General features: G+C 43.0%; 1 protein-coding gene and 1 long non-coding RNA gene across 3 annotated transcripts; both read right to left on the reverse strand.

The window, feature by feature from the left end:
* Positions 1-7,807: 7,807 nt before the first annotated feature.
* Positions 7,808-10,118, reverse strand: LOC133393963 (uncharacterized). The gene is made up of 2 exons (XR_009766530.1): positions 9,344-10,118; positions 7,808-9,243 (listed from the first exon to the last, which is right to left on the reverse strand). It is a non-coding gene; the product is annotated as an uncharacterized LOC133393963 (long non-coding RNA).
* A 5,868-nt stretch (positions 10,119-15,986) lies between these two features.
* On the reverse strand, positions 15,987-20,686 carry LOC1279950 (glutamine synthetase 1, mitochondrial). Of its 2 annotated transcripts, none has more exons than XM_061661544.1 (2): positions 20,493-20,686; positions 15,987-19,189 (listed from the first exon to the last, which is right to left on the reverse strand). In XM_061661544.1, the coding sequence occupies exon 2, from the start codon at positions 18,713-18,715 to the stop codon at positions 17,507-17,509; it is 1,209 nt and encodes a 402-aa protein (XP_061517528.1). In that variant the 5' UTR covers positions 18,716-19,189; positions 20,493-20,686; the 3' UTR covers positions 15,987-17,506. The 2 variants fall into 2 exon arrangements, with proteins under 2 accessions (XP_061517528.1, XP_061517527.1); XM_061661543.1 differs by lacking the exon at positions 20,493-20,686 and adding an exon at positions 19,655-20,057.
* Between the last annotated feature and the right edge of the window lie 2,417 nt (positions 20,687-23,103).

Below are 23,103 nucleotides of genomic sequence, written 5' to 3' on the forward strand. Positions count from 1 at the left end.
ACACGCACACAACATGGTTCATTATGTAACGCTGCAAACGACACAAACTGTTGCTCTGCATAATGATGACCAGTGTTGCTGCTGGATCGTCAGGGAAATGAGAAGAGCTCAAACGGGGCGCGGGAAAGTGTGCGAAGCGAAAGAAAAGAAATGAAAATGATAGTCTGGCCCCATTAAAGGTCCCGGTGCCATTTATCACAATAAAAATTAAAACACACACACACACACACACACTCACGCATACGCGCTGCGATACGAATGTAGGACGACGCCCGGTCGTGGCGAGAGATCAAGCCGGCCAATTAATTGATCAAAAACCTGCTTTTTTCTCCCTATTTTTGTTTGCAGTTTTCGATGCAATATGACGTGTTGCGGGGAATGGTGACAAAAAAAAAGAAACAACAATAGGCATAAAATTTATGCTACGAATGAATGCGTGATTAAATGAAGCAATGTAGGGAGAGAGGCGAGACACTCCGTGTGCCATGGTGAGACGATGCTGCATACGAAGCTGAAGGCAAAGCATGATGATGGTGGTGGTGGTGGTGGTTGTCGAGATGTCGGGATGCAATTGACCCAAGCCTGCAACATGAGCATGGAATGCATAATAAACGCTGATAATGATGGTGCTGGCAGCGGCCGTGGGGTCACACGTCCCGGCAACAATGTGCCATGTAGGCCGAGCGCAATGAAGGGAAAGCCAACCTCCCCTTATGGTTGGGAGTGGGAATTACATTTCAATCCCTTACAGTCCTACCTCACAACAACCTTGGATTGAGTTTAATTTTATATAGTAAAATCATTAAAATGCCTCTCACGACCACGTTGGGTCAATATAATTATAAATCATCGGATATAATTATAACAATCGGAAATGCAATCGAACACACAGACACACAACCACGCAGTCCCATTCCCGCAAGGTCAACGAACATGAAAGAAGAATTGATTGGCAAGCTTTTTTTTTACTGGGGAGAGGAAATTTATCGGGAAAACCAATTTTATACTGCACTTGTATGGGTGTTGGGGGCGCGAAAAAATGTAAAATAAAACATTCCAGACTTTCGGGCGAAGATTTGCCGACATCTGTAGGCGTACCTATAACAGACGGCTGTACACTGCAAACGACGGTAGCTAATAAGACTTTTGGGGGATCGTTTCTGCTATTGTGCCCAATACTCGAATGTCCTTGAAAACGAAGGTCATTTCACTGCATATTGCAGAGGTGGTGGTTGTTTAATTTCCTTGGAGGATTGGGTTTGAGATTCTCTTTCACTGAAATTACAATGCCTCTATTGTGGCGTTTGCGAGCTCATGTACTCAGTCTGCTCTCAAGTGAGGCTTCTCGAGTGTGATAATGCAAAAAAGCTTCCGGGTGATGCAGCTGATAGAGATGCAAACTGAAACGGTCTTCGATGTAACCGGTGGCAATGCACTCCCTATCGCCTGCAAGACCTGAACGTGCTGAACGGACGAACGCAAGAAAGTGAAGGTTATTCACACCCGACCGGACGTCTGGTTTTGAATCGATTGTACGGAGTGGATTTCTTGTAGGAGTGGTTTTTTTTTTATCGTCATCTTGTTAATCGTTCTTTAGCTTTACAGTAAATGGGGCTTTATTCCACTAAATCCAAACCTCTATAAATAAAAAAAAAAGTTATGACAACTCATATAGGATCAGTAGTTTGCCAGCTGTTTGAGCTGAAACAAAACAGCAACATGTATGTCATTGACACCTCAGTAATAATAAACACATCCATCGATATTGGGTAACGGTGAACTGCATTTCTCAAACATTTCTCCACCAACTCTCGCTCTCTCTCTCTCTCTCTCTCTCTCTCTCTCTCTCTCTCTGTCCATTCTTTTGTGCGATCACTCGAATGTGTCCATTATGGTCAGCAACCTCGCCCAAGGTAGCAAAACATCGGGCACATGCAGCACTGCAAGCAGCAGCAGCAGCAAGTGCAGTGAAATGCAAAACAAAAGGTATACAGAAACAAAAAAAGAGACCACGCCATCAATATGTGTCGCGTCATCATCGTCTCTCTTGGCGTCCTTGAGTCGGCACTGGTTGGCGTAAACCGACGCAGGATCAAGGGCTGGCAGTAATGCCACCGATGTGTGTGCTAATGTGCAAATAGGGGTAGTTCGCCAGCTTAATGCACCAATAGGCAATAGGTTTACCATGTGTGTGCTGTGTAGTGTGGGAAATGGATTGTCGGGCGAGTAATAAAAGTGGATGAGGTTTTAAAATTTCATTTGACCATTTCTTGGCCTTACAGCAACACACGGGTAGCGGTATATAACTCTTCACTTTTGCAATTGATGATGATGAGCTCGAGTAGGGGACATGCTGTAGTTAATGCAGAGCATATGACTTTAGTGTTTCCTTCCTCTCTTATCTTTTATCTAACACTTGCTGAAGCTACAAGAGGTTGCGATTGCTTCTCTTGAAGCAAAACTTGAAGATTGCTTTGAAAGCATAAGATTATGAGGTGTTTCCACAAGCATTCCTGTGCGTTATGGCACTTTGAATGAAAAAAAGGAATTTGTTTTTCAATAATACTCTTTCTTTTGACGATTAGCTTCAAATGAGCTCGTTAGTGATTAAGGCGTTTTTTTGTAACTAAATTACCAAGTTCAAGGACGTCAGAGTTCTGATAAGAACTCTATCAACGGGCTCCTTTCTGTTTTAAGTTCGTAGGCTGAAATTTCAGCATGTCAGCTGCTTGCATTGTGTTGCAGTTTTCGAGCAGCTTTCAAAGTGGGTATAATATACAGGTAGGCTTATCTCATGGTGTATGTATTTAGAAGTCTGATTTTTATCGCCTCTGCTTTTGAAGATTTCAAGAGTGTTTTGTGTATTCGTCAAGTTTCCAGAAATCCTGTTTGAACAAAAGTTTTCACCCGTACTGTCAAAAAGTGACGCTCAAATTTGGTTATAAAAAAGAAGCTATGAGACCACCTGGTCTACATACACTTTGATTCTAGATTCCATCACCTGATCTCTTCAATGCACCTCGGCATAAGTGAAAACTCATGCTCGTACGGAAAACAGGCACTCGAATCTAATTCTAGCTTTGAGGCTGAAATAATCTAGACTGCAAATCGCAGTCTAGTTTTGTGTGTGTATTTGTATGGAGTGTTGACATGATTTCAGCCTCCAACTGTCAAACTCCATATGAAAAAGCTGACTGGAATCGTAAAGCGCCCCAACATTAGGTGATAGTGACAAGCGGACAGTTTCTATCGTACAAATAAAAGTATATTTTGCAAAAAAGTGATCACGCTTTCATGGAGAGTTAGTCTTCTAATTTAATTTACATTAATACATTAATTTTATTGAGTTTGTGCGCCTTTTTGCATAGAATCTGACTAATTTCCAATACACAACCGATACAACATTTGTAGGTCAATATTTGAGTAAATCTTATTATATGATATGTTCACTTATGTTTTTGAAGAAAGATACGAAGTATAAAGCGATAAAGCGATCTTAAAACTGATAACTAATATCAATATCAATATCAATATAATACTAATAATAATATCATGAAAAGCAGGTAGTGTGACATTTTTTAAAAAAATGTTCTTAGATTAATCATTCCAATAGTCCAAAGGATCGATTTTAGGCATCAGATTGTGAGATTGTGACTGTTACATACATGCTATAGTTTAAAATATTAATTCCGATTTTCATAATTCTTCAATTTGTGAAATAACATAAAAAAACATCGCATACCACACACACTGTAATCCGATTAAAATGTGTTGTTTCTACCTGACTGGAGGCTGGTCCACGCGGCAACAAGACACCCTCTAGAAAGCGGCACAAAGTTCGAAGTCTGAAAAGGCTCGGCAACCAATTTCGCTGTCTCATCGAGCTGCAAAACAAAAAGCCGATCTCCACAAAACGGGTTTGGCAAGCTGTCTGAGATGGAGACAGAACAAATAAGACTAAGGCAGAAGCAAAACGAAGAAGCAAAACACAGCAACAAATAACGAATACCAAAATAATACAAAACAATGCAAAGCACCAAACAACAACAACGGCGAAGCGCAACAAGCAGCGCGTAGGGATACAGGTTTTGCGCGGTTTCGAACGCGCCCGTTGCCAAGCGCACACAGATCGATGCGCACACGTGTGTACGGGCTGATGGACATGATGATGGGAAGTTGCTGCGTGCGTGTGTGTGTGTAGGGTGTACATTATGTAATGGTATTTATTTTTAGTACTTTTCAATGTGTCCCCCCCAAGGCTTAAAAGATGAACTCAACCTTCCAGGGGTGGAAGATATAGCAAAACAGTTTCTTTAAGGTTACGAGCAGTTTCGGACGAGTAATGGTCGAACAGTCATCATACGGTCACTGTCAAAGGCATTTGAAGTGTGGTCAGAACAGAGCGGAGTACAGAAATAAACCGGCCAACTCAAAACTATCAAGCCCCTTGTCCATGTAGGTTGTTCAATTTTTTTTTCTTCTTCTCTGAAATCAGGTTTAAAAAATGCAAAATCGAAAAACATCGGTGGCGTGATGTTCGCTCATTCGAAGGCCATCCGGTCTGTGCGAATCATTGTGATCACGCTTCTACCCTGTGGGAGAAATCCGGAAAGAAGATTTTGCTTTGCATGAAAGCATTCCTACGACAGATAAGATATAGAACGTTTTCGCTTTTCATTTTATCGCAGAAAAATGCAACGATCTTCTAAATGCCACATGCAACTCACCGTACACAACACAAAACGTGCCTGCTTTAGACGATCCTATTACAAATTCCAAGTTCACCTGAAAGGGTCGTAAATTAAAAATCAACTATCATCACCACCCGCCGCTCTGGAGCGCAACCGCAAGGAGGGTTGGGAATACAAACACAGCAGGGTCGTAAACAAATGAAATCCATGTCCATGTGTTTGACCACTCCCCATCGGCCACGCAACCGCTTTTCCCGTGGAGAAGGTAATCGGAACCGACCAATTTTAACGAGCATAACGCGCGTGTTTTATGTGCTGTTGCTACTGCTGCTGCCGCCTTTGTTTTGGCATTTCGGTGATCCGCACGCCCTCCCGATTCTCTGCGTAACCTGCCCAAAAAAACTTACGCCCAATCGGTTTTATGACAATTTTATGGGACAGTTTTACGATCGTTTAATCGGTTCGGAAGCGAACTAGTTTGCAGGGTTCAGTATGCTTTTACATTGTTTATTTTTGTGTTTTTTTCTTCTTCTGTCGGTAGCTTTTTTGTCTCGTGTTTTTTAACCTAATTGCTCTATCAGCGCCCCAGACCACACACGCAAGAGATTTGGAGGGGTAGAGGATGATTTAAACAGTTCACCGACCCCTGTACATCAGTGAGGAATGAGCATCTTAATTTGTTAAGGAAGGAACTGAATTAAAAGATGATTAAGTATGTCACCAGCCTTTTTAAACTTCAATATCAATGTTTCCGTTTTAAAACAGCTTGCATCACGCACCGGCAAGCACCCTCCGGCAGAGCAACAACGTCAACCGTCCTCCTGCACGAACGTCATTGAAGCTGCATTACGCGCAAACATAAACGCAAATCAGCTGAGTGTGTTCAGCCCGCAAGCAACAAAAAAGCAAGCAGAAAAACGACCGAACGAACTCTGTTTGTCATTGCCGTTCTCTTGCCTGCATTATATTGACCGCTACTCTACACACCTGTCATCTGTCTATCGGCATTCCAGCACTGCGCACAGCGCAACGCGCTGATGCGGTCTGAATTGCTTGAGGGCGCCGCAAGACGGTTTGCTTCCTTATTACCGCAGAGCTGCAGAAGCGCCAACGATTGCAGCCGACTGTCGACACATTTGCCGACGTTTGCACCTTGAACCGTTTCTCTCGGTTTCGATCGTTGTCTTTGTGGTTGGTGGTTTTCTTCCTGCTGCTGCTGCTACTGCCGCTAGGTGTGTTCGCGTGCATCGTCCGTAACCTTGGCCGATTGCGGAGCGTGTACGCATGTTTGACATTGACACTTGGGGCTGGGTGCATTATTTTGTTTACGAATCGCTTCGCAGAACGATTTAACCGTTGATTCAGAAAACGAGGGGATACTTTTTTCCATCAAATTATTGTTGGTTTTTGCTATTTTAGGTGAAAAAATGATGGGTAATTCTATAAAAAAAAATAACGATGGGCACAATATGTTTTGATGAACATAGCTATGAATATTCCTTTTATTTTACTTTTGTTTGGGAAGGTAACGAAAATTTGGAACGTCACAATGTTCTGATTTTATGGTGTACTATTTTTTAAATATATTATTCACACATCAAGGTGACAATGTACATGATTAATGCAATTCGTGGTGAGGATGTGATAATATCAATAATAATTCTACTTGAATAAACATCTTCATCGCAAACATATAACAATTTTGCGGTACATATTTTAGGTATTTAGGTATACAAATATTTAGGTTACATTATTTGAGAAAATTTTAAAACGTTAAAATCTGTTAAAAGATTGCGCATGAACTATATCATTTTTGCAGTAGCATTTTTCATTCCTATTTACCCTAGCCTAATCCAACATTTTACACATTTGAAACCACAGATTTTTTACTCCATGCAACATTTGTATGTAATATTGTTTATTTAAAAATGTAAGCATAATACGTTTTTTTGTATTGCATAGTTTTCAAGATTAGATTCAGCTAATCATACTTAATTATTTATTACCTTTTTGCCTATTAATTTAATTCAAATTAATTACACCTAACTGTGCACAATCTATAGCATGTATTGGACTGAAGTAGAAGATTAGTTTAAATGAGTTCCAGCAAATTGAAAAGAATCTCATCAACTGGGAGGATCTATAAAAGGATTTTCTTCAAAGTGTGATCAGTATATTTTTTAGATTCTTGAAATTAATATTCGACGAAAATCACAATTTTAATTGATAAATGGTATCTGGAGAAGACCAGATGCCCTTATTGCTTATGACATGATATGAAATTATGATCTCTACAAATATACAAATCTAAAATAAATATAAAAGAACAAGAGAAAGAATATACAAAATCTTTCATTTTAAAATTATAATCGATACTTAGAAAGATTATCTATCGAATGACATCGAAATTATGAAGTCTAGCTTCAGAATTGGCTAAGATATTTGCAAAAACAACTGCGAACAACAAACTCAACGTATATCAAGCATTTAACAATTTGGTCCATTGTTATCGATTTTTTGTGATTAATTATGAGTTGTTATTGATGTTTTCTTGTTACATTCTATATAACAAATGGTATTTGAATAAGTGTGTATAAAACTTCCAGTACACTTAGAAGTACAATACTTAATAATATGCACAATTAAAGAAGATACAACTCATTCCAACTAGTAGAACCGGCTTTCAGCGGTATTATTTACTTTGTTTCGTCGAGCTGGCCAAATGACAATCACACACTCACACAATGTCACAATTGGAACCGGCTTACTTACATTGTACGCATCCAAGCAACAAGCCTTGTTGCCTTGGAAACACACCCCAGCTGTGGAACCCAGTGATTTAAAGCAAAGGTCGGTAAGTAAAAAAAAAACGCCCCACACACAAAACATACGGCTTTATCGTTCTGCTTCAATTATGCTACCAATCACGGCCGAAACCTGCTTATCAGTATCGAAGCCCCAACTGCGGCCGAGCCGCGCCACGCGTTTAATTAACGCATGACAGCCATATTTTGACAGCGCTTTACAGATTTCGATCTTGGTCGTGATGATGACGTAAAGAGAGAAGCGAATGGATTCTACACAAAGACACACACGCACCGCGCAAAACGAAAACCTGATTGTTGTTTCTCTCATGAGAAGTGTTTTTATTTTCCTGTTGTGGCTTAGAAGCCATTCTTTCGAGACGTTCCCTGTAGCCAAGCAGGTTCAAGGTTGTGCTATCGGTACGGGTGGACACTACACGCAAACAGGTCTAGGCCCTCAAACCCTTTTTTGGCAGACGTGTGTGTTTTGATTTTTAATATTTTTTTTCTCTTGAATTTTATACCGATCGAACCAGCGGACCATTAGGGAGGTACGCTAAGCTTTTCGGTAAATAAGAACCGAACCATCCGGAAGAATGTTTGGTTGCCCACCCTTCGGTCGGAGGGTTGTGTGACCGTGCACTGATAAGGCGTTGGTTCGCAATTCTTCCCCTCGTATGGAATAAACAGCCGAACAGCGAGCGAGAGCGAAAGAAACGTGCGATCGTAGCTTTGTGCTTTACAATAAACGTGCAATTCCAAGTGATCATTATTATGGCAAAAAAAAAACATAAAATTAGTGACTTTGCTCCTTGCTCTAGTGAAAGTGTAATCTCATGGTTTTTTGTTCGTTCGAGGTCCACTCATTGCACCGTGACAATAACGGAAGGTCATGTCTGAATTACCCCGGAGCAAGCATTATCTATTCCCATTTTATGACGCGAAACTCCAGGTCCACACACAGTCAGCTGTCGTAATGTTTTATTGCCCGGGGCTCATATAAACCGTACACATCCAACACCACCAGGGGAAAGGAGGTCAAATTGACTCCAGAGGACATTGTCCAGCTTGTCCAGGCTGCTACTGATAAATGGCAAAGAATCTTCTTCACTCAGCCACACACGTCCCGCGCGTTCGGCGGCGCTGAACGTTGGACCCGGGAGTGCGGGAAGCGTCCGTCTTATCCGTCCCGGGGCTCCCCTCCGAATCATGCAGCAAACGGGTGACCGGAGAGTGATGCGTTGATAATCATTTTCGCCACAGCACGCACCGATTCGCCGGGCCTGGCATGGGGGCGCTTCATTATGCTCGTTCGTGGGACGTGGTTCTTCTGCACGTTTTTCTTCGCTTGCACATGAAGCTTAAAGCTTTGAGGGAGAGTTTTTCCCATCTCTGGACCAATGCCCAGAATACACGTTGGTCGGGGCGTAACAGTAGCGAAACGTGCCGCTCACGTTCTACGACAGAGCGTGTGTTTTAGCGCAGTCAAGTGTGAAGTAAGACAGAGCTCCACGCTGGGGTTCGATTGAGTAGAGTAAGATATTGACCTATCTTTGCTATCCCCGTGCGAGCGGAGGTAGACTAATGGGAGGTTGATGGGGCATGGGGCACGTTTTCTCAAACCACCAATTATCGAGACGGCTGGCTGGCGAGCCTCCAACACGAGTGGGACCCGGGCACGAGACCGACTGGTGTGTTTATCGGCTAATTAGTGTCGTTTAGCAACGGCGCTAAGTGGGACCGATGAGCTGTGATGGAAATTGATTTGTTTTAGTAATAGCTTAATACACACAGCACACTATTAGCGTGCTATGCCTTATAGCCACCGAATGAAGTTGTCATACTCACATTGAACCTTCTTCAAACTACTGCCCAAAAAAACCATTATGCGTTGTAATTGATCGTCCGTAATCGATCAACAAGAGCGATGCAATGCTCCAACCTAATCAGATCACTTACACCACTCACAAGCGACCGAGGTGTGATTCTTTGACAATCGTATTTTTTTGCAACTGCATACATTGCGAATTGATAAGAGAGACTTGCATTACATTCGCGGTTGGGTAGAGTATTTCATCATCATTCCTGCCGCTGCATGTTGTTTCCTTTTTAGGATTCAATTTCAACCTTTTCTAACATCACAATAACACGCGCGAGATAGGCCGCGGGCAGACTGCTTCAATGCGTTGTAACGTAAATTACGTTAACGTTGTTTAACGACGCCTGTGCGATTGCTAATCAGCAATTGACTACTGGAGCGTGTTGGAGTGTTATTCTTGGATTGCTGCATTACCCCGTAGGGAAACACCGAAACAGGGTGTCCCTCATCCTCATGCCTTCATGGGGAGGGTGCCTCATGGGGTACTGTACTGGTATGTTTCTATAAAAATTCAATCATAGTAGCCGCGCCTCGCTGCTCCTTATAATCAGCAATTCGTTCATACCGCGTACAGGCAAGCACTCTTAGCCGCCTTAGCTACTGGTAATGATCGGTTGATCGCCTTTTAAATAATTGCCAGTAGTAGCTGTTTGTTTGAATTGCCAGTAGACAACACTTCGCTTGAGGACGCTTTATCGATGAATGTGTCTTTTTTTGTTCTTTTCAGTTCCTCCCGAGAAACAAAGAGGGGTAAATCCATCTTACAACCTAAGGGTTTACCCTAGGGCTATCTCTTTGCAAACGGCCGTACGAGTGGGTATCGTCGAAGAAGACAACCACCTCAAGCGAGTGGGTGCGATAACGATTGATTCACGTACATTAGGGTAAACACAATGGGTGGTTTTAGATGCTCCTGGAGGTCATCGAAAGGGAAATCTTGCTCGATTACGGGAGATGGATGGATGGAGAGCGGTAATCAGGAGCACACGGTAAGGCATTATTGAGCATCGAAGATCAAGAGATAAATGTTTGTTCATTCAGCGAAGGATTTCAATGGCAGAGATTACACAACAGCAATTGTTTGACTGGAATTTTAATCACGTATGAGGATGTAAATAGTAGCGTTTTGTTTGCAGGTTTACACAACCAGTTAACACTTCTCATAGTTCCAGCGGCAGTACATTGCATTTCTTTGATTTTCGACTATTAAGATGTTAGCACGTGTGCAAATTTACTCGGACAACTTGAAGCAAAAAGGTGTTAATTGAGAATTTTGGAGTTGAATAGATGTACAGATGCGTTCGTTTACCTTAAAGCAACTACTGTCGGGACCAGTTGGGAGGAATGTCTTGTCCACCGTCCACCTAATCCTATAAAAATAGTGTCTTGACATCTCGAGACCTTGACACTTTTCTTTCTAGAATTTGTGTGTATTTTTCTACCCAAATGTCTTATGTCTTCCCAATATTGAACGTGCGTGTGGCGTGTGATTTTGAGTTTGAGATTTCATCGACACGAACGCATTAGAGGTAGAATAGAAGCGCGAGACAGCGACACCATCAGTCATTTGACCAGCTGACAAGGGAGCTATTTTTGTCATAAAGTTGCCATTGCCGCTGTACGCAGCGTACGTGCCGCTACTAGGTCCGCCATTCCGCGGGAAGCGTGTCCGGTGTCTCGGTTGTCGCTGTGTCTCGTACCGCCGTACCGTAGCGCACTCGGAGATGCTGATAAAAATGGCTTCCCGCCGGACCCATCGCGGCTCAATCAAACCATCGCATCGCTGCAGCTATCTGTTTGCTATTGTGTTTTGTGCTGCTGCTGCTGCTGCTGCTTTGCTACACACCTTCCCGCTGTGTTGTGTGCGTTTTTGCTCTTGAGCGGTGTAGATAATAGCGTATGGTCACCCCAGGTGGTCACTTCCAATAGAATACGCTCCCTCGCGGTGGAGTGGAGAGTGATTGATTTTCATTTTTAGACGCGTAATAAATACGACGCGTCATGACGCTAGGCGCAAACAGCAAACAAACAGTACACACAGCATCATACGATCGCACAACAACAAAAACAAAACAAAACGGGACGAGGTGCTCGTGATGGGAATAATTTGATTCGCGCTAGGCACACAACACAAGCCAAAAACGCTCGCAAACTGCGCTGATCGTCGCAAAGTCTCGCGTTTAGTGGGTTTGATTTTTTTCTTAAAACGAAGACAACAAGCACAAAGTAAACCAACAATCCGCACAAACATTTAACAAGAAAAACCGGTTAACCCACTCGCACTGCGAGATGCAAATATCGAAAGATGAAATAACTCCCTGGCCGGCCAGGGTGGCAAATATGTAAGCCGAACGGCACAATTCACCGCACCAGGAAGCGATATCGCGAGCGGTTCGTGGTTTTTGGTGTGTGCAAAACGACCTGCGCAGGGCTGTGGTAGAGTGTGGGCGGCCAGGTGGGGGAAGGTGGTTCAGTGGTTCAGTAATGAGTCAATATGGATTCGAAAGGAAACCAGCCGACACATAAGGAAGAGGATCTAGTTCGGTCGCGTTTGCTTAGGTCAAATTCAATGCGCCGGGTGCGTGTTCGCTGTGGTGCGAAAGCGAAAGGCTCGTCTGCGCGTGTGTGTGGTTTAACGTTTTGCCAAGTCATTGTACTGAGGAGGGGTTTATTTCGTTTTGTGTTGGGTAGAGCTAGATAAATGATTGTATTTTGTTTATGTTTACGATGCAATAGAATGTGCATTAGGGAAAGACAACAACATAAATTAAAGAGATAAATTTAATACAACGATTACGATCACACGGTTAGGCTGACAAACAACGTTGAGTCAACAACGATCGCGATCATTTTATTTTGTTCATATGTTTTCTCCCTCTTTATTAATAGTGTATTTGACGTGGTGACAGTAAGCTTCGCCTTGTCTAAGAACTAGACGAAAAATAGGCATATATTTCACTCAAAAATAGGAGAAAATGATTGATGGATTGATTGGTTTTATAATTGTAGGGGTTATCCATAAATTCCGTAATCATTTATAAATACATGTTTCCTTCTATTAATGACGTTCCAATTTGCCATCACCCCTCTACAGTGATCGTCATTAAGATCTTGAAATATTTCACTTTGAAATCGTGCATCTCAAGGCCCACATTACAGGAATAATTCCAGAATTTATCGGTCAATTCCCTTTTTTGAAAGAAACATCCGCGTTATAATACGTTTCGGATATTGGAACAGAATTTTATTTAAAATATGTCTTTCTGTTACAAATAACTTGTGTAGGAGAAGTTGTTTTGCAACGACATTCTTCGATCTGGTTTATGTGTTTCTCACTCAAATAACCCCCGGTTTACCCTAGGACAGGGGAATTCTCTTTCTTAGCAGAATCTATATTCACCTCAAAGAATACATTTTTTTTGGCCGAGGGTAAAAGCTGTCAAATGTGTATTGACGAATCAATTCTATTCCAAGTTCTTCAATGTGAAAGGGCCTTTATTTGTGCTTTTTGGCTCTTTGCTTTGTCTTTGTGTTACCCTTTGTAACAAATTGTGCTCATGCTGGAAGGTACTTTCCTCCTAAGAACATTTCGTAATGTATGGATCGTCCCTTACATTTATTTTATTGCAATTCTCATTGCTTCAAATCGAGTTGGAATATAAAACTTCCTTAAAATCATAAAAAGCGGCTGCTATTTATTCTAATAATACTTCAATTACAGTTTCTGATAACTTGAATGCTTTGTTAACCTTGTCTGACAAACAAATATATTAAATCTTCATTTGCCTTACCGTCTATACCTTATTCTCTTTACCTTATTTATCTCATATCCTGAACATCCAAAAACGCTCTTGTTTTCTCTAAGAGAATAATTTTGTGCGATAAACTATGAATTATTATTTCCAACATGATCATATAAAATCAAGCAAAATCTGCTGCGAATATACACGATCATTTTGCCAGCCATCTACTCTACACAAATCCCTAATCCAAACAAAAAACAATCGTCAAACGCACGCACTATGTTTCTTCTATTTCTGAGATTTTATTCTCCCCGATCTGGCGTGCTGCAGGAGAAAACAGTCACCAACCCAATAACCAACACATTATATCAACCGGTACGGGTAGTATTCGTATGGTGATGGTGGTGGTGGAGCGTGGTATCGTAAAGCGGCTGTAAAGCGACAGATATTTTAGACGGTTTAACCTAGATTCGATGACACGCATTATAAGCTTTATCGCGCCCTTCCCTCCCACAAGCAACAACTGTTCGGCTAAAAAATGGGGTAGGTGATGTCTGTGTGGTTGTTCGCATTGAAAATGTATTTGTTTGCTTATTTTGTTTACTTGAATGAACGGTAAAAAGATGAAGATTTTCTTCATTTTTATGGACAGTTTTACACAAAGACGTCCAATAAAAACAACCCGCTGCCTTTAAACAAAAGCCCGCAGCAAGGCGGATCTCTTATATATCTTCTTGTCTTTTTTATTATTTTGAACGAAAGATAAGTACATTTCCAACGACTACATCCAACTGATAATTTTAAGCGTGGCAAAAAAGTGCTTAAAACCGGCCTCAATTGCACGGTCTCAGGATTGTCTGAACTTTACCCAATTTCGATCAGCTGGTGATCCACCAAAAAAAAAATTAGAGAATGAAAAGAATCCCACCCCATTTAGCCACTCTTTTCTATCGCTCCCCCCGCGTATCGCGTTCTCATTTTGCTTGGGTGGTGTAATATTATTATTATTATTATTGCCACCATCGCCAACGCGTTTGTGTTGCGGACGAGGCGAAGCGAGGAGTGCGCGCGCGACTGAACCACTTGCGCCCCACAGGCGCAAAAGCGTATGCTTCGCTATACGCGCGTACGGTCCGCACCAAACACATACTTGCGCAGGCCGCATTAGCTTTCGTTGGTTCGTTCGTTCGCCCGCGCGAAATCATCTGATAGCCGCGTGTTCGCTAGCCGTGTTCCGAGTAACGACGGAGTAGCGGGGGGTTGGTTCTGTGAAGCCAGGGCAGACCCATTTCCATTCGATTGTGGGGTGTTTCTGTACGTATTTGTGTAGCGTGGTTGTTTTTTCCTTCCTTTTTTTCGGGGGGGTTGCTTTCTGCTGCCCTTACTCGTGAGCTCATCGATAGGGCGACTGTCGTGTGCCACCGTAATGGAACTGAGCCAGCATGGACCGATGGGGTAGTACAAGGTTTGTTTTTGTTTGCCGCAAGGGGTCCCGGGGCGAAAACAAAGGCTAGAAAACAACAATGTCGCCAAGTGTTACGGTGCTCGGCGGGGTTGTACTTGTTGTAATGCCGTTGTGCCAAAGGTATGTTGTACCGTTGTGATCGTTTTTCTCGGAAAAAGATACACGATAGCCCTTTTGCTGGATGACTCGGAATGGTCTCGATCTTAAACATTGAAGAACAATGTTTTACTTAACACCTCGTTGAGTAATGTCATGCAAAAAGGATTTATGGGGTGAGAAGCGTCGAGCAAAACTAATCAAATTGAGATTACATGATTCGTTATCACATCAAGCATCAAACGGGGAATTTTTAAATACCACACTGACATAAGGTTTATGAGGGAAATTTCTAAAATCAAAACCTCGCAAAAAAAACCTTTCCCTAGGTCAATGCTCCTATCGTATGTTGAAAAAAGAAGGTACACCCAAACCCCACTCACCTGATCTTTCGCCAGCTTTGAACGGCTTACATAAGCGTGAACCCCAAACCGACGCAAATCGTTATTTCGCCAAATCCATCCATCATAAGCATGCCTCTAGTGAAAGTACTTTGAGTACTCTTTTTCTAGCACGTTTTTGGCTAATCAACTGTCAGCCGTATTTAGCGGGCCAATGGGGTATGTATGTTTGAAGAAGGAACAAGAAACGAAACACACCCTCGTTCGTAGTGTTGTGTAACGTAACGAGACCTTCCCTCCTCTTCTTTTTTTTTTAGCTACACCGGAACTCTGACAACCAAGGCGAGAGTGGGAGAAACATCGGAAAAACAACAATACTGCTCCACGAGCTAGTTCGAAGTTCAAGGCATCGATTTCGATTTTTCACAGCACAACGTAAACAAATCCAGTAGTACACACGGTAGGACCTGGCGGAACCTTTGCTCGACATGGACATGGGCGAACGAAAGATGAAAGATGAACAAAGGGGGCTTAAGGGCAGTACGAGGAAGGGTTGTGGCACTGTCATCTGAGCTGTGTGTAACATGATGCGGTCAGCTGTATCCCGCTGAACCCAGAAGGTCGTTTCAGGTTTGTGAAATGTTTGAAATGATCAGAAGGTCGAATGAGTTTTTCCGATGATAATGATGATGATGATGGTGATGATGATGGTCATCATTAAGCCTGCTAAGTCGTGGGAGCGACCGTTTTGTCACATGAGGTCAGTGTAGGAAAGGAAAACGGAGTGGTTTTAAAAATAACCCCAACCAAAGGAAGGAATTGAACGCCAAGAAGGGAGTAGGATAGCGGAACGGTAGCTGTTTTTTCTAGTGAAAAGGGGAAAAATATTGCTTTCTCGAACACATCTCGAACCAAACACATACAGAGAAAAAGGGGAAGACAAGAACGTGACACATCCTCCAAGCGGTTTTAGATTTAATGGTTTGTTTGTTTGTTTTATTCATACTTTGATATTTTTTGTTTTATTTAATGCAATTTTGCCGTTCTGTTTCGAATGTTTTTTTGTTTTGTTTTAATTTTTTTGATATTTCGCGCATAAGTATTATTATTGGCTGCCAATTTGACACATACACACACACAGACATAAAGAGTTTCACTTTGTTTTTGCATAACGTGATGGTTGGATTTATTCTTTTTGTGTTATTTTGCTTTCATCCACCTTTACTTCTTTGCTTTCTGCGTTTGCCCACCTTATTTCGCTGATATAACACGCTCTTACACTTCAACTGCACTTACATTCTAAACAACAAGTTATTTTAACAGCTACGATAATTTTTCTTATCTTTTTTTCTCTCTCTCGCGCTTTTAATCTTGTTTTCCTTTTTTTTCTCTGACTTCTCTCTTGCTCGCTTTTTATCTTGTTTTTCTTTTCTCTTTTTTTCTCTAACTTCCCTCTCTCTCTCTCACACACCCATTAAAATATCGCGCTCCCACCTGTCTTTACGCTTACCGGAAAATAAAATGTGTCCTATGTTTGTGTATTCGGAATATTTGCGTACGATCGTCTTCTGCCCCTTTTGCTTCCAAGCTAAGTATCATCGCTTTCCCTTTTCGTCTGCCCGGTTGAGTTTACAGCCTCCATTATAAAAAAAAACAAACGAAAAATAATAATGCACTTCATGTCCCTTGCTCGTTGCAAACACATATCTCTCTTTCTCTTTCATAAGACGCTTTTTTGCCAATGAGTAAAACCAAGCTTCATTGCTGAAAATTTAAGCGCGTGGCTGCTGATTAAAAAGACAAAACAAAAGAGCAAAAAAAGGAACGAAATGCACAATTTCTAGTTAATTAAGCATTTTTACTCTTTCTGTTTTTCTTGCTCCTTCTACTCTGTAATGGCTCCTTTTTTGTACAATTCGTTTAACGATTTTGCTTGTAAAATAGAAATACATTCGTTGCGATCTTTTTTTTTTCTTGTAAAAACACACAAAACACACACATCTTTATATAAAAGCGGGTTCATTAAAAAGGCATCTCTCACAAATATACATCTCCACCGTCATTATCAGTCCATCGAGTTCGCTCGGTGAAAGTCTTGACATGTTTTGCCCAACACCATTCCATTGCCTAAGTCATGAGTCCTTTCGGCCAAACACAATTGGAAAGTTTGGTTTAGAAAAGAAAAAATGAAGCAAAAAATAAACCGTATACATAGAACCCATCTTGGGTGTGTTCGCCCCTTCTTCCTTGTTGTCTTGTGGGGGGGGGAGGAAAGGCTTCGATCGATCTTGCACAGGCTTGATTGCGTCATGCCTTCTTTATGCTGGAGGAGCAGCGGTGGGATTTAGCAGAAGGGAAACAAACGCGTGTGGTGGGAGCGAAGGGAGTGCCAACACAAAAAACGGGAGAAAATGTCGATCGGCTCTCACACACACACACAATACACATTCAAACACACACACACACTCTCGTTCACCCCCGCTCCGCTTACTCGTCCAACAGGCAGGTGGTAAGGATGGCATTGCACACCGCGTACGGGTCACAGTTCGAGCTCGGGCGGCGATCCTCCAGGTAGCCCTTCTTCGCGTCCGCCACGCCGCGCGGAATGCGCACCGAGGTGCCACGATCCGCCACGCCCCAGCTGAACTTGTCGATCGACGACGTCTCGAGCCGGCCCACCAGCCGGCGCTCGTTGTCCTTTCCTCCGCGCGGATCGTACGCCTTAATGTGCTTGTCGTGCTTCTTCGACAGCTTCTCGATCGCGGCCTCGATCGCCTTAATACCGTTCTCCGCCCGCATCGGTTTGGTGGAGAAGTTGCAGTGCCCACCCGCTCCGTTCCAGTTGCCCTCCATCGGCTTCGGATCGAACGTCACGACCACGCCGTAATCCTCCGCAATGCGCCACAGGATGTAGCGCGACAGCCACAGATCGTCGGCACACTTCATACCGAGCGCTGGTCCGACCTGGTACTCCCACTGGGCCGGCATGACCTCCGCGTTCGTGCCGGCAAACTGGACGCCCGCGTACAGACAGGCGACCGCGTGCGCCTCGGCAATATCGCGCGCGACCACATTCTGCGCCCCGGTCGCACAGTAGTACGGGCCCTGCGGTCCCGGGAACCCACCCACCGGCCAGCCGAGCGGACGCCCGTCAATGTCCAGGAAGGTGTACTCCTGCTCGATGCCAAACCACGGCTCCAGATCCTTGGTGCGGTTGTACGCATCCTGCATCGCGGCACGATGGTTCGAAGCGGTCGGCTTCCCGTCCGGCTGGTACGTGTCGCACAGCACGATCACATCGTTCGGGCCCGCCTTGAACGGGTCTTTGTAGAGCGCGCGCGGCACCAGCTTCATGTCCGAGTTGCCGCCGAGCGCCTGGTAGGTGGAGCTGCCATCGTACTGCCACGCGGGCACATCTTCCGGCGCCTTCGGCACGTAGTCGAGGACGCGATCCTTTAGCCGGACGTTTTCGCCAGTGCCGTCGATCCAGACGTAGGTCGCCTGCACGTACTTCGGGTCGTACTTTAGCCGGGTGTACCGGTCCAGCAGCGTCTTGTTGAGGTGCGCGTTCGGCGAGTGCTCCAGGATCCGGGCACAGTTCGGGCCGCGGCTGGTGCTGATCATGCGCACCGACGGTTTGCCGGCCAGCCCGGACAGCTCCTGGCGGATGAACAGTCCCACGACGCGGAGAGCCATCTTTTTCTTCTTTTACAGGGAGTTTGCTTTCACACACACGAAGGAGGGAGTCAAATTAAAAGATGGACGTCACTTTACACACGCGGCGTTTCTACTAGCACAATTTGGGGTTTGTGGGGTTTCTTATACCACAACACCTGCGCGAGATTATCAGCAAAAAGGTTCGAATTTAGTGCGCCCGACAACCGACAACGTTGAATTTCTATCACAAAATGAAGTGTCGATGCTCCCACGGCTGGCACAGGTCTACTTGGATCGGCTAAGATGCAAGCGTACACTATCGAGATACACACACACGCACGCACAATAGACGCACACTATCACTCGCTCACACACACGTAGGTTCGATTGCACACACTCACGATCTCTTTCTCTCTTCCGAACGACGAGGTGAAGGAGTGTGGCAGGTTGTGTGATGTTTGTTTTTTATTGAAAAGTTAGGCCGTTGCTTCAAAGCCGTTCACACTGCAAATCCTGCAAAAAAGAGAGAAAAATATGCAAAGAAGACTGTGAGTAATGGAGAGCTAATGAGGCAAAGGTGTACTTAGGGAAGGTGGAGCACACAGACAGGGAACAAAAAAATATCAGACTAAATACACGCAAACAATTACAAAATCGGTCCCTGTCTGGTGGAACACTATCACTATCACAGACGGAGCACGTAACAAAAGACCAAAGTCTCATGGTCGTTGTCTGGGCAACGTTGCACTCGGGGAAAGATATAGGCCCACAAACTCAAACACTTTTCCTTGGAAGCCGTACTACAGCTGCATACAAACACAACGAGCGATTTAGTCGGAAAACACCCCAATTCCTAGACCGTTTGTTTTTGGGTTTTTGTTTTTGAGTTTTACGTTGAGCATCCACCAAAAATCGGAAAGGACAATTCAAGGATGCAGGCACAAACACACACCCACACACAAACACAGAGACACTAACCAGCTTCCTCTCCCTACGCCACTTCCTGTTGAAGAAGTTTTGCTGCTGCTGCTGCTGCTGCGAAAGCACGCCGCTGCTGCTCGTACCGCTGCTGTAGCTTAAGTGCGTTCGCTTTAAAGCGCGGTTCAACTACTTAAACCGCTGCCACCGACGGGTGTTGCTGTCGGTGTAGTGGTGCTCTCCGGCTGGGTATTTGTGTGTGTGTGTGTACGGGAGAGGGTGTCACAGACACCCTCGATTCCACGGCTAGCCCGCGCTGTAGTGAAGGGATACGCGTAGTAGCAGTGTGGTGGTCGTGGGCTCGTGCTCACTCTCGCATTATCTCGCTCTTTCGCATCGTGCCGCTCTCATCCCGCTCTCAGCTGCCCCTTTTCGCATTTCACTTTCGTTTGCTTCGCGGTGGCTACTATCGCGCTCTCGCCAACGCCGGCTTGGATTAAAAATCGATCGGCCCGTTCCTAAGCTCCATCTAATCTTTTACGCTAACCGCACACACTCTCTCGTACATTCGTACCTTTCTCTCTCTCGCTCTCGCTCTTGCTGGTTTGTGTTTGGTGTTTGTGTTGTGTCTTTTTTCTCTCTGCAGCGCACTTCCTCCAGCGCCGCAACCATAACAATTCTAACAGGCTCGTATGCAGTTTCGGCGAAACGCATACAGTGACGCGTACGCGTGGATACGTGGAGCTCGCGCCGTGGCAAGGGTTTTTTTATCGCGCGGACTCGGACTCTGTAGCGGCCCTCATACAAACAAAGAAGCGTTGCGTTTCAACATGTAAAATCTTATCACAACGCTACACTCTAGTTTATTTATCGCCGTTTTCTTGCACAAAATACTTACATTAAAAAGATGTTTGCAGCTAAAATCTGTCTCTGGGCCTTTCTCTTCACAAGTGACACAAACTAGCAATCGCGATGCACGTTAAATTCGCACACACATACACTCCGGTTGGCAGCGAGTGCGGGAGTGAACGCAAAAGATCAGCCCAACCAAGCCGCGTGAGCGCGTGTGTGAAGAGAGTAAAAGTGCCGGCGCTGTAAGGGATGCTGTGAGCAGTTTTCCGCTTTTTTGTGAAACGGTTTTCCACCCCCATCGCACAGTGGGCCAGCGTGGATTTGGTTTTTGGATATAAAAATAGTCTCTTTTTCTATGGTTGTTTGTGTATGTGCGTGTGTGTTTAAAAGTATGCAAAACAATGTGTAAAACTTACGAACACAAAGCGAAAAGGGGAAAATGCGGATTTATTATTCATTTTTATTTACACCACAATGACAAATTTGCCATAATTCTTAGCGGAGGTCATGGTAGAGCATCTGCACAAAAATGCTTTCAGTGTGCGTGTTGTTGTCTGTTTCACACACGCTCATCCCAACCAAATGAAGCTTCCCAGAAGGGGGATGTTTTTTGTTGTTGTTATTGTCTACATAAAGCTGTGTTTAATCTTCAGGAGAGGGATGAAAATGAACCAACTGAACCAACCCCCCCAGACACGGGCGGTTTTTAGAGCGACGTTGAACGTTGGTGGTGTGTAGAGAGATACAGAGAGATACAGAGAGAGAGAACATGGTGTGTAGGAGTCACCTTTATCTCATGCCGATGGTGTTGAACAAAGAAAATCACACCCACGCTGGTGAGACGGCGGGCAAACCACGACACACATGCGCTACTACTATGGAAAGGAATGAAAGGGATGAGGAATGCGTTGGTAGTGATGAGAAGCAGCATTTATGAGATTTCTTTTGCTCATAACATTTTCATTGAGACCGGCACTCGGTGTTTGTTGTTGTTGTTGTTGTTGTTGTTGTTGTTGGTGTCGATTTCCCTTTATTTTTCTTGGGAAAAATGAGAAATTCTATACTCGGACAGTGCCGGCAATGCGGTGTGAATTCTCTCACCGTTATTCTATCGCGCAAAGATGGAAGGAGCTTGAAGGGATACACCGATAAGGGGAGCCTCGGGAAGTGAATGGGGTATGGTTTATTGTTTGATGTTACGAGCAACAAACCGGTCTTTGCAACAGCTGAGCTATCGTTCGTTCTGTAATGCCAGTGCATTGGGGACGGGGGAGAAGATATCAGCAACACGTACATGTGTGTCTTTTGTTAACCCTTACGATGTCAAGTTTGATTCTTTTAGCGTTTATTGTTATTAGTTTAAAATTGATAATACTTTTATCATTTCAATCCCTGTAAAATATTAAAAACTTTTCTAAAACATGAAAATTATTGACAAGGTTTTGAATTTTCTAATGCATTTTTAATTGACTTTTTTTTAAGTATGTTATACAGGATTTTGCTGAGTTACGCAAATAATGCGTTTCGGAGACATTGAACATGAACATGACTGATAAACAGTTATGCTTGAGTTAACTTAGTACTCCTATGTACTAAATTACTTTTGTAATACAGTTCATGTTGACAATTCGGTAATTTATGACTCTGAAGCGATTTTAAACATTTAACAAAAATGAAATTTATTTTGTATTATAGGGTAAATGTACCCATAGTGGTGCAATTTGTGGTGGTACAGATGTGTTTTAATGGATTTTAAGTGTCAGGAAGGACCATTTCTGAATATTTTAATACATGTTGGAATATGTTTTATCTTCGCAATCACAACCATTTTTACCATGAAACACATAAAATTTACGAAAAAATACATATTTTTGTGATTGCTTCGTTGTACCTATGATGGTGGTATGGTTCCTATAGTCGTCGTATTGTGTTCCTATAGTGGTGGTAAACAAGGACGCCTCAAAACAGTGTATAATATCAATACAACTTAGTTTTGGAGCTGTTTTCGTGTGAATAGCAAGGATTACTGCCACAATAATGATTTCTTTCGTAATTTGATCGTAAAAAATGTATGAATTTGGTTGATGAAAATATTGAGTAAAGTACTGAATAACACCTGTCGTCAATCAATGCCCAGAAGAGTTCGCTTGATTTGAAGTCAATTTTTCACTCCGCTAAATAAGCGAATTTTGGCCTTTGTTTGATAAATTACTAACAGAAAACTCATTTTTGTTGCTTATTTTAATGAAAACAGTACGACATGTCAAAAATGTCGTCGAAAAAAATCTAAAATTACCTGTTTTTATTGATTTTAGATCTAGGATCACTATAGGAACATGCCTATTTGGTGTACCTATAATCGTAAAAAACACTTAAAAATACGTAAATAAGGTCAAAAGCTAATGAATTTGAATAAAACAATATCATTTGATAAAAATTATGCTAAAAAACTAATAATTGCGTTGTTATGTGGTCATTTAGAACGTTAACAAAAATATGAGTATCGTTATAAAATCCTGAGGATTTTGGAAAAATGTTGAAATCTTTCACAAAATAATGGATTTTTCGGTCTCTAAGATACGGAATGGCCCAATTTCATTTTTAAATCCTGTGTAAAAGGTTAGAGAACATTTCACACTATCGTAAATAACTTAACT

This window comes from Anopheles gambiae, chromosome 3, assembly GCF_943734735.2.
Source record: "Anopheles gambiae chromosome 3, idAnoGambNW_F1_1, whole genome shotgun sequence".
NCBI classification, from domain to species: Eukaryota; Metazoa; Arthropoda; class Insecta; order Diptera; family Culicidae; genus Anopheles; species Anopheles gambiae.